This window comes from Ciona intestinalis, unplaced genomic scaffold, assembly GCF_000224145.3.
Source record: "Ciona intestinalis unplaced genomic scaffold, KH HT000114.2, whole genome shotgun sequence".
NCBI classification, from domain to species: Eukaryota; Metazoa; Chordata; class Ascidiacea; order Phlebobranchia; family Cionidae; genus Ciona; species Ciona intestinalis.
In genome coordinates, this window is record NW_004190436.2 from 64,710 (window position 1) to 76,554 (window position 11,845).

The 11,845-nt window shown below is 34.5% G+C and overlaps 1 protein-coding gene across 1 annotated transcript in view; it reads left to right on the forward strand.

Moving 5' to 3' along the window:
* LOC100183316 (hydrocephalus-inducing protein homolog) overlaps window positions 1-11,845 on the forward strand; it is a 77,797-nt gene that overhangs the window by 48,471 nt on the left and 17,481 nt on the right. Inside the window, exons 68-90 of the mRNA XM_026838775.1 lie at window positions 290-390; window positions 639-752; window positions 1,374-1,512; window positions 1,894-2,027; window positions 2,313-2,453; window positions 2,856-3,039; window positions 3,459-3,600; window positions 3,700-3,842; window positions 4,163-4,340; window positions 4,636-4,871; window positions 5,189-5,379; window positions 5,719-5,874; window positions 6,238-6,464; window positions 6,848-7,069; window positions 7,587-7,877; window positions 8,182-8,341; window positions 8,775-8,933; window positions 9,139-9,351; window positions 9,603-9,802; window positions 10,146-10,248; window positions 10,660-10,788; window positions 10,926-11,051; window positions 11,333-11,444. Of these exons, the coding sequence (XP_026694576.1) occupies window positions 290-390; window positions 639-752; window positions 1,374-1,512; window positions 1,894-2,027; window positions 2,313-2,453; window positions 2,856-3,039; window positions 3,459-3,600; window positions 3,700-3,842; window positions 4,163-4,340; window positions 4,636-4,871; window positions 5,189-5,379; window positions 5,719-5,874; window positions 6,238-6,464; window positions 6,848-7,069; window positions 7,587-7,877; window positions 8,182-8,341; window positions 8,775-8,933; window positions 9,139-9,351; window positions 9,603-9,802; window positions 10,146-10,248; window positions 10,660-10,788; window positions 10,926-11,051; window positions 11,333-11,444 (3,801 nt within the window). The remainder of the gene's footprint in view (window positions 1-289; window positions 391-638; window positions 753-1,373; window positions 1,513-1,893; window positions 2,028-2,312; window positions 2,454-2,855; window positions 3,040-3,458; window positions 3,601-3,699; window positions 3,843-4,162; window positions 4,341-4,635; window positions 4,872-5,188; window positions 5,380-5,718; window positions 5,875-6,237; window positions 6,465-6,847; window positions 7,070-7,586; window positions 7,878-8,181; window positions 8,342-8,774; window positions 8,934-9,138; window positions 9,352-9,602; window positions 9,803-10,145; window positions 10,249-10,659; window positions 10,789-10,925; window positions 11,052-11,332; window positions 11,445-11,845) is intronic.

The window sequence follows — 11,845 nt, forward strand, 5'->3', positions numbered from 1 at the left end:
AGTTTTTGCTTTTTTTCAAAATATTTGCAGAAAGTTCACCAGGCAAAGCTACTGAGCCAGAATACAAAGTACAAACATCTAAAACAGAATTTATTTTGTTTTTCAAGTATCTGTTAGTAACAAATATAGAAATCTTAAAATGTTAAAGATAGACAATATAAATAATTTTTAAAGATATAAATTAAGCAGTGTTAAAATTACTCTTGTATCTGTGTTATAATTTACAACAGTAACACATGAGGATTGTAGTTTTGATTGGTCTGTTATTAATGCTTTATTACTGTTGTAGGTAAAACAAACACATCTGTGCTTCTTGCTAAAACATATGGAGCAGCACGTCTTACAATTGATGGGATTATCATGGAAGCTATATCAAGTGGAACTTCACAGGTAAGAATAGAATAATGGATTCTGTATTCTGTACTATGTGTCCTTGGACAAAACACTTAACGACAAACCGTAATAATGTCTTGTCGTATGGTGGACGAGACGTCAGTCTTTTATTACAAAACAGACATTTTCCAGAAGTTTTTTTTACGCTTATTCTGTACTGATTTACTTTCTGTTTTATAGTTGAGGTTTTATTGTATTTGTGCTGAGCAGTGTTGCACAGTAATTAAACAGTTAGAAATCTACAGGCAGCAATGACAGCCAAAGCTTTTATCGAAAGCTGCCGAAGAATTGAATCAACTTCTTCAAAACAGTTTGGAGCTAGAGAATCACTTATTAAGACTGCAGTTAAACAATCAAAGGTATTAAAAAGTTGGGAAATATTTAGACAGTGTAATAAGCTTGTGCAGCAGGTTTAGCATTTTAAAATGAATATAAAAAACAGTTTAGTTTTTTATCTTGAGGTAGTAGAGCAGTTGAGATAATTTGAAAGTAAAGGCTTGAGATAAAAACGTAATAACAAATATTCCTAAAGGTTATGTGTAATGGAAAGTTTAAAACACAGTTGTCCTATTACAGATTATAATATTACAGAATGTATATTATGTATACATATGGCAAGTTATTTAAATATGTGATTTTTAATGTCACATTAGTTGAATAATTCATTATTAATCACCGTGTAAAGAAATACCTGTTTAGAATAAAAAATTAAGAATCTATTTGAGTAAAAGAATAATAATTCGAATTTTGGGCGAAATATATATTTTTATAATAAATTTTTACACGGAATGTTAATGGCAGTTTAGGAGATTGGTAATTACATTTTATACTGAATATATATCAAACTAAATACAATTTGGTTGACTAGAATTATGACCATTCCTTATTTCATAACAATTAAACCTGAAAATCATTAGATGTTTATATCCATTACTTTTACCATAATGTTCTACTTATACTTTACTTAACGTTCAACTCAGGCTGGACTTCGTGCCCGTGAATTATGCGCAAACACCGCACGTGGGTTGAGAGAGGAGGAAGCAGATGGAACAAATATGCCGGGTGGTCTCAGTGTGGAGGCTGTAACCGCTCATACAGGAGCTGGACATTCTATTGCAGGTTTGTATATAATGTTTATGGGGAAATATGAAACCTATTGAAAACTGATAAATTTGGTTATTACACTCCTTTTATAAATAGCGTGTTTTAACAACTGTTGTTCTGCTGTTGATTTCTCTCTCTTTGTTTTTTAAATAACATGGTCTTCGATATTGTTTTCAAGAGGATAAATAATATTTTAAAATGCTGATCTAGTGTTCATAAAGTTGAAAAACTCATGTTATGAAATAACAGTCACAATCAAGTGCTACGAAATACATAACGGACAAAAACCAATCCCAATGATTAGTGTACTATAAGAGATATATACATTTTTTCTAAAAAGGCAACATCCATTTTATAAGGTTGGGATCTGCAACAAAATCTTTCCCCCTTACACAGGTACTGATAGCAAGATGGGAGGCACCTCCGTTATTTCTGGCCCTGCTAACAAGAAAACAAGTGTAGTGAGCAAGCAAGTACAAAGCAATGCATGTGCAAAAGCTGCAACTGTTTCAGAACATACTGGATCTCATGTGAGTAGAATATATACATTATATATGGCAGGATGGGGGAAGACGAGAAACCTTTTGCACGTAATATCCGAATATCCTGATTTTGTTTCAAACAATTAACAACGGTCTATATGGGAGTCGTGATACGATTTTAAATTCCGTGAGTTTTTTTGTTTATTTTTGATAAAACCTCCGAAATACACTACGTTTTTATACCAGATTGGCCGCAAAAAGATTGGTAACATTTTGCCCGGTAGCAGAAGTAACAGAATACGAGATAAATATGTTTTTTTACATTCCCACCAGGTACCAAGCAGTCCCCCACCTCCAGTAGCCCCCATTGCTCGTAGATTAAGTGTCTCAGCATCTGTAGCTGGAGAGGAAGGATTAGTGAGTTGTGTTCTTCCTGAAGACTTGCTCGTTGAGATTATCTCGGAACGAATACAGGTAAGTGTTTGTGGTTTGTGACCTACACCATTGCTTAGTTGTTAGGCACTTACTTTGTAACTGAAAGGTACTGGATTTAATGTTTGATACTGATAAAGATTGGCATATGTGTTCTTCGACAAGGTGCTTAACAGACATTGCTCCAACCAAGTGATCACTAATGCGTTGTAACACACTGGGTGTTAGGGTTATGCGCTAACTCTGGTTTAAATCCCTGGTCTAATATCATGCCTTGGTATAGGTCCTCACCCACATGAAATAGAACACTGCTTATTAGAACCTAGTATCAAAACAAATAAGTCATTATTTTGTAGACCTAATTCCAGATATGCTGTAATTTAGTGGCGTATTGATATTAATGTGCCTGTAGAGTTGTTTAGTAAAGTAAACTTTCTGTGACAGTTAAATGATTGCCACCAAGGCGTGGTGTTTGATGGGCTCGAGACACTCTTTAGTGGCAGCCATCAAGCCACGGCGCTTGCACTTCTTAAATCTATCAACAACAGAAAACATATCTACTTTGTATCTCAAAAACTTGACTACAATGTTGTTCGGGCAAGGCAGAGAGCAAAGGCAGAAGAAACAGGTGTGGTGTAGTTTATATTTAGTTTTGACTACTTTTATTTTGGTGTAGTGATTTTACCTTCACCTCATTTTTCAATAATTTCTTTTTTAATTGTATGCTTCCTGTATTCAATATGACAATACTGATATCTTCAATTTTGTTCTTGTTTTAAAATAAAATTGGCTTTAAAGCTGAAATTCTGTCACCATTGTGGGTATCTCTGTCTTTGGGCAAATATTTTACACAGAGGCGACAGTTTTTTTAAATGCAGGGAAGGCAGGGATAGATAGTTAGAAACACTACTGTGAAAATTGTCTGAATTGGTAGTATTGCCCCTTGATCAATGCAGAATATTCAAGAGTAGGCCTGCTTACCTTGCAACCCCATGTTTGGCGCCTAAGTTTTTTATATTGATGATTTACATTACATCTTCATCGCAGCAAAATCAGCAGAAGCAGAAGAAGAGCAAAGAAGAAATCGCTTGGAAGATATGGATGAAGATGAATATGATGCTCTTCCTGAGGAGGAAAAGGAAGCAATTGATCAAAAACGACTCGAAGCAAAGAGGTTGAGACTACGAAGGTATTTTCTACTTTGTTTTGTGTTGATGACATATTGGATAAAAATGTAAAAAAAATCTTGCTTTGGGTTGGTTTGAATTTAATTTTTTTTTATTTACAGAGAGGCAGAAGAGAGAAATGAGAGAGAAAGGTTGGAAAGAGAGAGAGTAGCACTTTTGGAGGAGAGAAGGTTGGAAGAGGAGAGTTCAAAGAAAAAAGGAAGAAAGAGTAAGAGAGAAGAAACTGGAAAAAGAAGTGTCTCTGGTTTGTATATTAAATGTACCTTAAACCTATTAACTTTTGGTGCCATAACCGAGATGAATTCGGAGAATTTAACAGTGTTCTCGTTTTTATGAAGTTCGAACAATTCTCAGAACTCAGTAATAGTCAGGGTCAAGTGCCACGAAATACGTAACAGAGTTATGTATTTCATAGCATTTAATCCTAACTATCGGTAAGATAGTATATATTGCTTTATACTTTAAACATATACAGGTTTAGATATTTTAGTTATAATATATTTAATTAATCCAATTCTATTGTCAAAACCTCCACTAAAAACATTTATCAAAACATTTCGACAGGCAAACAAGCAGATGGTGTTCCATCCGGCCCACCAGGTGGAGCTAAAGATAAAGGCCAACCCCTCAAGACAGTTGCATCCGTGGCCATCGTCGGGCAGCAGTCGTTACATGACATTGACAAACGACCCGAATCAAGAGCAACGGAGAGACCAGAATCAATTGCTGATGATGGAAAAAAGTTGGTTGTTTAAATGTTATTTAAAAGATATTTAACCTAACCCATGAGTTTAGCCAGGGTCGACCCATTACTCCAAAATCAAGACCATATTTATAAATATTATTGAATAAATAAATATGACTTATTAATTCATGGTGGAAAATGACAGTAGTTATAACACGGGTGTTCTGTTTCATACACCTCGAGCCCGCTTACAAGTTACGGCGTATATAAAAATTTGTGAATGGTTATTCTCCTGTATTGCCAACAATTGCAGTTTTTTCCTTAGCATTAATTACTATTTCGTTCCCACCAGAACAAAGAAAGGCAAAAATCGTCCGGTCTCGGAAGACGGACTGAAAGAATCGATTGATGATGTTAAAGATGACCGAAGTGATGCGGAGAAGATGATGCAGCAGAGATTCAAGCTCTTTGATCTTTCTCTCAAGGACCTCAGCAATGTATTAGAGCACTGGGATCGAAGTCAACTCATCGTCAATCGATCTTCAACACCAGAGGGCGGTGTTTCACTTGCTGTTGGAGACGAGGATGGTATGTGTGAAAGTAGTTAACTGTTCATGCATATTATGTTTTCGCAAGGTATATTATAAGTCTAAAATAAATATTTTTGCATTTTTTTATTTTCTAGGATTAACATTTCATCTTCTCGCTTTAGTAGTTTCTGTCCTTTTACTCTGTGGTTACATGTAGAATATCTTTAGGTTTAACTCCTTAAAATGAGGATAATGAACCAAATCTAGTCCCACATATAGAATAGTATAAACTGTATAGGATACTGTGTTGACAACTTTTAGAATAAATTAAAATTTGTATGTTGTGTATATGGTTAAAATATTTGTGTGTTATAGGAGGTGGTGCGAATACTGCAACTTCTCGTGATAAGGCTCCTCCATCTGGAAAGAAAGGAAGCAAAAAGGAGAGAGAGAAGGAGAGATTGGAAAGAGAAAGGCAGGAAAAGGAGAGAGCTGAAAAAGAGAAAGCTGATCGGGAAAGAATCGAAAAAGAAAAAGCTGACAGAGAAAAACAAAGAATGGAAGAAGTAAATATGGCTAACCATCATATTTGTTTGTTCTGTTAAAAAATATCATTCACATTGTTGGTATTTTATTATATATTTGTATATATCTATGTTGCTACATTACTAGGGTGTTTATATGTTTTGCTTTAACTAATATATGATGTTATAACCTGACAATGAACATGAGGTAATAATCTCCCACAAAGTTACATATGTAGTACTTGTTAACGGGCTTATGTTGTATAAAACAAAACACTCATGTTATACCAACCATCGTTGCCCCCACCAAGGATAAATAAGTTAAACCCATTTATTGATTCGTTCATTTATTCATAATGTTTATTGAGATGTCACTTCCAGGGAATTGAAGTTGATGGCCAAGGATCTGGTCAGTTTAATACAGCTGATGTGTTTGATGGAATAGGAGTCCCACATATTCAACTCGATGCAAACGACCCTGAGAATCCATGCTGTAAACAAATTCTCGAATTAGGGAAACTACCCACCGTTAATGATGTAAGCATTATGTTATTAGCCTTTTTTACTTCTTTAGTTTTTTCTGCATTGTTTGGTAAGTTTGTTTCAGGAAACATAAGTTACATATCTGGTAACCCCAAACGGGCATGTTGTGTATGGAACACAACACTCTGTGACTGTACCATAAATCATAAATAAATGAGTTAGATTTGTACCAACTCATTGACCCCACTTTATGTATTCAAAGCTTCATGTCGCTTTCATTTATCCATTCGTTCAATGTTTGTATTAAGTAGAATAAATTTGCTTAAGAAATATTTATTAGTTTAAAAAAACATAAGAAATATTTATTGGTTCATTAAAAAAAGCAAGTTACATTCATTCATTCATCCTCTCATTCAGGTGTTAGATGGCTTGGGTCTTGGACCAAAAGGTCCCCCAATTCCCCCACCAGCCATGTTCTCCGTCATCCCATTCCCTGTGAAGAGGAAACCACCTAGTGGTGATAAAGCGCAACACTACGAGTTCGTTGCTTCGAGTCCAGATGACCCGAACATTGGGGTTGATGACCAAGCTTCCAAGGAACCAGAACCACCACCGGAGGAGCCAACACCATCAGAAGTTACAAGGTGGTGAAATATTTAGATTGGGGGTCTAGGTGAAAAAGAAGTGGCTTATTAGATAATGTTTTAACTTTTTTTTCTTATTCTGGCCGAGCCACTGGGTACAAAAACAGAGCCAAACTGCTGTTAGTGCATGCAGAATGTTGCAGAAATACAATAAATGAGCAAATAGTCTATGTACATACACCACACCTCTCTTTTATTTTTATGTGGGTAAGGTTCTTCTATAGTGTGGCATGCTATGAAACCTGTGACTCGGAGTTGGCCTATTATGCCAACGGACATATGCTTTGTCATGTTTAAATTGTGACTAGAAAATAACTAAAAACAATTTCTGTTCTGCTATGGTGTAACAAAATTTTTTTTAAAACATTAAAAAATCTTTAAAGGTCTGAATCTCGCAAAGAAGACCCCGCACCCCCGAGTAGAAAGGGTAAAAACGCCCGAACTGGAACAGGTCGTAAATCTTCACCCCGTCGCAGCAGACGTGGGTCAACGGATGGGGGTAAAATATCCCCCCCTATACCCATAACCCCGGGATCTGAAGCTGACCAAAGCAGCGTGATGGGAGAGTCTTCGGATTTTAAAGTTGTGAAATTAAGCCATTTTAGGTTGGTTTGTTATTTATGATTGTAGCTTGTTTTATGTCGGTACGTTTTACCTTTTTTTTACAACTGCTCAAATTTAAAAAAAAATCAATGGTAAAGCTTTGAATTTCTGAATCTGTGTTTTACCCTTTGTTTTATTTAAGCATTTAATAAACTTTAGCTTTAACCACAAAAAGTGAAAGGAAAAAAAGTTTATTAAAAGTTAATAATTTTATGACCAAGTCAAATGGCAAACCACTTATTAGAAAAACCAATGGGTTAAGAAGCACTGTTAACTTTAACATATACTCTGTCCACGCTCATTTTATAATTCATGAGCCTTAGCATCATCTCCTAATTGTTTTCTTAAGAATAACAGTTTTTAATTTGTAGTAAATATCCTTTTTTAAAGTCTACATAATTAATAATTTTGACACTGGCAACCGATTTGTCCATTTAATCAAAAGATTTTAATCATTTAATGTAGCTTATTTGTTTGTTTTTTTTTGTTTTTTAAAATAACTAAAATACATCCACACAGATGGGTGGTACCTGCTTATGGGGAAACTATTCTTCGTGTTCGCTTCAGTTCTGAAGAGCTTGGTCAGTTCGACCAAACGCTCAACTTTGAGATTGTTGGGACTCGTCGGAGGTATCAGGTCTTCTGCAGAGGGGTTTGTTCCTTCCCCACCATCTGCAGGGAGCCAAGGATCGTGTTCCCGCATCGCAAGAAGACGAAACCACGTCCCGAGGAGACGGTAGCAAAGAAATATATCCTGCAGGAGGAAGTCTTTGAATTTGGTCCTTTGCTATGTGGAAAGACGAGAGAAAGGTTTATTTAACTACTTTAACTAATAAAACTAAACAATTTTTATGATTACAAATTTAGGTAAAATTATATTGTCAATTTGTTTGGAAATTATTCTTTGTAATCAAAATACTTACATGGTTTTGCATAAGAAGAAAAATGTTAAGATAAAGATTATAAAAATTTAAAACCATTATCAATTTAAATACACTAAAACAGAACATCCGTGTTTTCCGGTCAGGCAAGAATAAAGCAAGTTAAATACATACAATGAATGTTAAATGTAAAACACCTTCAACCCACCTAATTCCTTCAATTATTAAACCAGATACAAGGAAGGTCGCTACCCTGAAAATATGGAGCAACTTACAATAATGAACACCTCACCTCTCCCAGCTAATATTAGCTTCTGTTTCCAACATGACAGCAATGCAACAACATTTCTGCTGGATCCTCCAAATATAAGTCTAGAACCAAATGAATCTAAAGTAAGTTGCAAAGTTTTCCTTTATTTGATCAAAATTATGCTTTTTTTAAGTTTATCAGTCTTGGTTTATTATCTGGGAAGTTTTTAAAAATATTGTTGTTTTTTGTTTTTAATATTATTAATATTATTTTCAGATTTTTTAAGTATTGTTTGTAAAAAAAAACATATTTTATTTTCAGTTATAAACTACTGAATTATTTTTTTTGACTTATGTAGTCTAAATAATAATTTAATATAATAATAATAACTTCATTTGTCTTTTCATTTACAACAGCGGAGATTAAAAAAAAAAAAACTTTTAAAACAGAAAAGACAGGATGTAGCGACCAAACAAAAGTTGTTAAAACACTGGTAAAAACATATTTACACCAAAAGCATGGTCGCTAATTTCTTAAATATTCCTATTTGATTTTAATTACCACATTACTGTGTAGGCATTATCAGTATGGGCATATCCAAAGACAGCCGGTCGATTCATGGATTGCATTGTATGTTGTGTGCGTGAAAACCCAGAACCCATTTGTTTTAATGTTGCTTGCCATGGAGTTCGACCTGAGCTTGAACTTGACCGAAAACATCTGCATTTTGATAAGGTGGGTTGTGCTCAAAATGGCTTCCCTTTTATGTAAGAAAAATGGGCCAGTGGATTACTCTGTTATATAAAGTCTCTACATTTTAAAGTTATTGTTGCATTAGTGATTTACCGTTTAAGTTTTCAAAACAAGAATTTTACACTCAGACAAGTGAGGACTATACTCTACACCAATTATAAAAACTAATTATTTTTGTCCTTGTTAGGTTCTCCTGCACAGGAAAGACACCCGTACATTATACCTCCGTAACAGCACCATGTTAGCTGTAGCATGGAAGGTGGCCGGCATGGAAAACATGGGAGATGATTTCTCACTGAACCAGGATGTTGGGGTGATTGAACCAAGATGTGAATTTGCGCTTCAACTTCATTTCCGAGCAACAAAAGCCATGAATTTGAAGAAGACAATCAGATTAGAGGTCAGTGGATGATGCGTCGCTGTTTTAAATGTTTTTTATCTTTTATTTAATATGTAAAAAATAAAGATAAACCATACTAATGTGCAGTCTGGTTAACCATTTATAAATTCATTTTTTTTAGAGTTTTTTTAATTTTTTTTTAAATATCTTTTTACTTTTTCCCCTTTACTTTTATAGAAAAAATATTGAAGCCATAAAAGCAAGCTAAGGATATGCAAAATTCAACTTATAATCAAGCATATTTGTTACAGATATCAGATGTTGAAAACATCATGGGTTTGGTACAAACAGAAAACGTTCAAGTTACAGCTGAAGCTTATGATGTTGCTCTTGACATGAGTTTCCCCAAAGGTGCAGATGGTGGATTAGATTTTGGTACAATACGTGTCATGGATGAATCAAAACAAACATGCTCACTCAAGAATAAAGGAAAATATGAGATTGGATTTAAGTAAGTTGGATAGGATGATTTTTTTACATCATAGCTTGATTTCTGTTTGCATTGCTGTTTTTCTTAAATTGAAATATTAAGATGTGTGGTACATTTCCAGCGGTTAGAGCGCTCTTAACAAGAGGGTACTGGGGAAAAGGCTTTGTACTGCTACAACAAAAAAACTATTTTAAGTTCACCAATAACTCGTAAGCAGGAGTTCCTAACATTTATTCATTACAAAGCAATGTGAAAGCTTTTTATTGTACCAGTTAGATGAAGCAGGCTTCGTCTCACCATATGAATATGTAATCAATTGTAGTTAATATGAATGTGGTTTTAACATGATTTCTATTTCCTGAAGCTTCTTGTTTGAGAAACATGCCCCCAACTGCCCTCCAGTGGATGAGTTGTTCAGTGTTCTTCCTCAGAAAGGAACGCTGATTCCAAATGATCGTCCAACGCAGGTGATAACATTTTTTCAATTAAGCATGTTAAAGTTTGACATGAATTCTCATGTAGTGTTAGTGTAATTAACTATTTATTTACCAAACATATTTGTTTTATTTTACATTTAGGTTAAGTTAAAGTTTGTGTTAAATGCCATTTCTTTTTCATATTGTATCGTTTTGTTTTATGTGGTGCCTTTAATTGGTTGGGTGCATAATTTCTCAAAGTTTTAAGTTTAGGAGTACATAAGTTGCTTGTGGGTTGATTACATGATTGGACAGTTGATAAAATAGAAGCTTCATTTCTCAAAGAAGAAAATGTACATGTACCTTACTTTTTAATTAGTTTGTCATTTAAAACCTTAAGAAAATAAGTTTTAAAGTCAAATAGTGAAATACAGGTTATTTTTAAACATTCCCATTTAACAGGTTCAAGTAATATTTCGATCTCGAACTGAAATTACAATTCGTGACGTTCCATTGTTGAAATGTCAAGTCATTGAACCAAACATTGGGGATGGAAAGGAAATAATTGCTTCGATTCCCATCAAATTGGCTGTAAGTATTTGCTGTGCCCTTTTTTTGCTTTGTGGCAGATTTTTATTGGCCTTTTTACAGTCAAAATACCATGTTACGTTTCTGTTGTTATTTATTTTAAAACAACAGACCTTATCACAATAATTTTTTTTTCAAAGGTTCGAAGCTTGTTTACAAAGTATGTGATCTTCCCAAGCACTGACATTAACTTTGGCCCAATGGTCATCAATACAAAGAAGACAAGAACATTTACCATTGAAAATAAAGGAGAATTTGATTTCAAGGTAATCTATGTTTTTTATTTAAACTAATTTGACTTGACTGTGCTATCATTATGGCCGTTCTTAGGCAGGACACTTAACAACTCTTGTTCTAACCCAATCAATTATGGCTTATCTAGATTGTCATTAGACAATAAAAGTTAACGAAATCAAAAAATATGGCCTACAATGTCACATATAAGCTGGCATGACTGTATCATTCAGAACACCCATCTAATAATGACTATCGTTGACCTGCCACACTAGGATAAATAAATTCATTCACTCACTCCTATTACAAACAGTACACAATTGTGAAAATGATCCGGGAAGCCCCTAACGTGCGACCACGACCGATGGTTCTCGGTGGAAGACGAGCGAAGTCGAGAGATGGATCAAGCTCAAGTAGATCTGTTGGTATGTTTATATAATTTCTATGTTCTCATTTTTTTCAGCACATGCTTGAGTGGTTAGAGGCTTGCATTGTAACTGAGAAACACAGGGTTTGATGCTCAACTTAGTTTATTGTGTCAATGGTTAAGACATGTAAAGCCATTTGCTTCAACCCAGTAGTCACCAAAAAAGTTATATAAAAAACAATTGCCCACGCCATACTGAAAAACTAATACCCATAGAGTTTTAATATTATTTCTTTTTTTGTTTCTATCCGATACTTTTACTCAAGTAGATTTTACCTACAGCGTCCCTTGTCTTTGTTGTTGTATTAATGTCTTTGTTGTTGTACGGAAAACGACAGTCGTTAGCACACAGGTTTAACACCTTGTGCCAGCTTACGAGTTACCATATGTATGTTACTT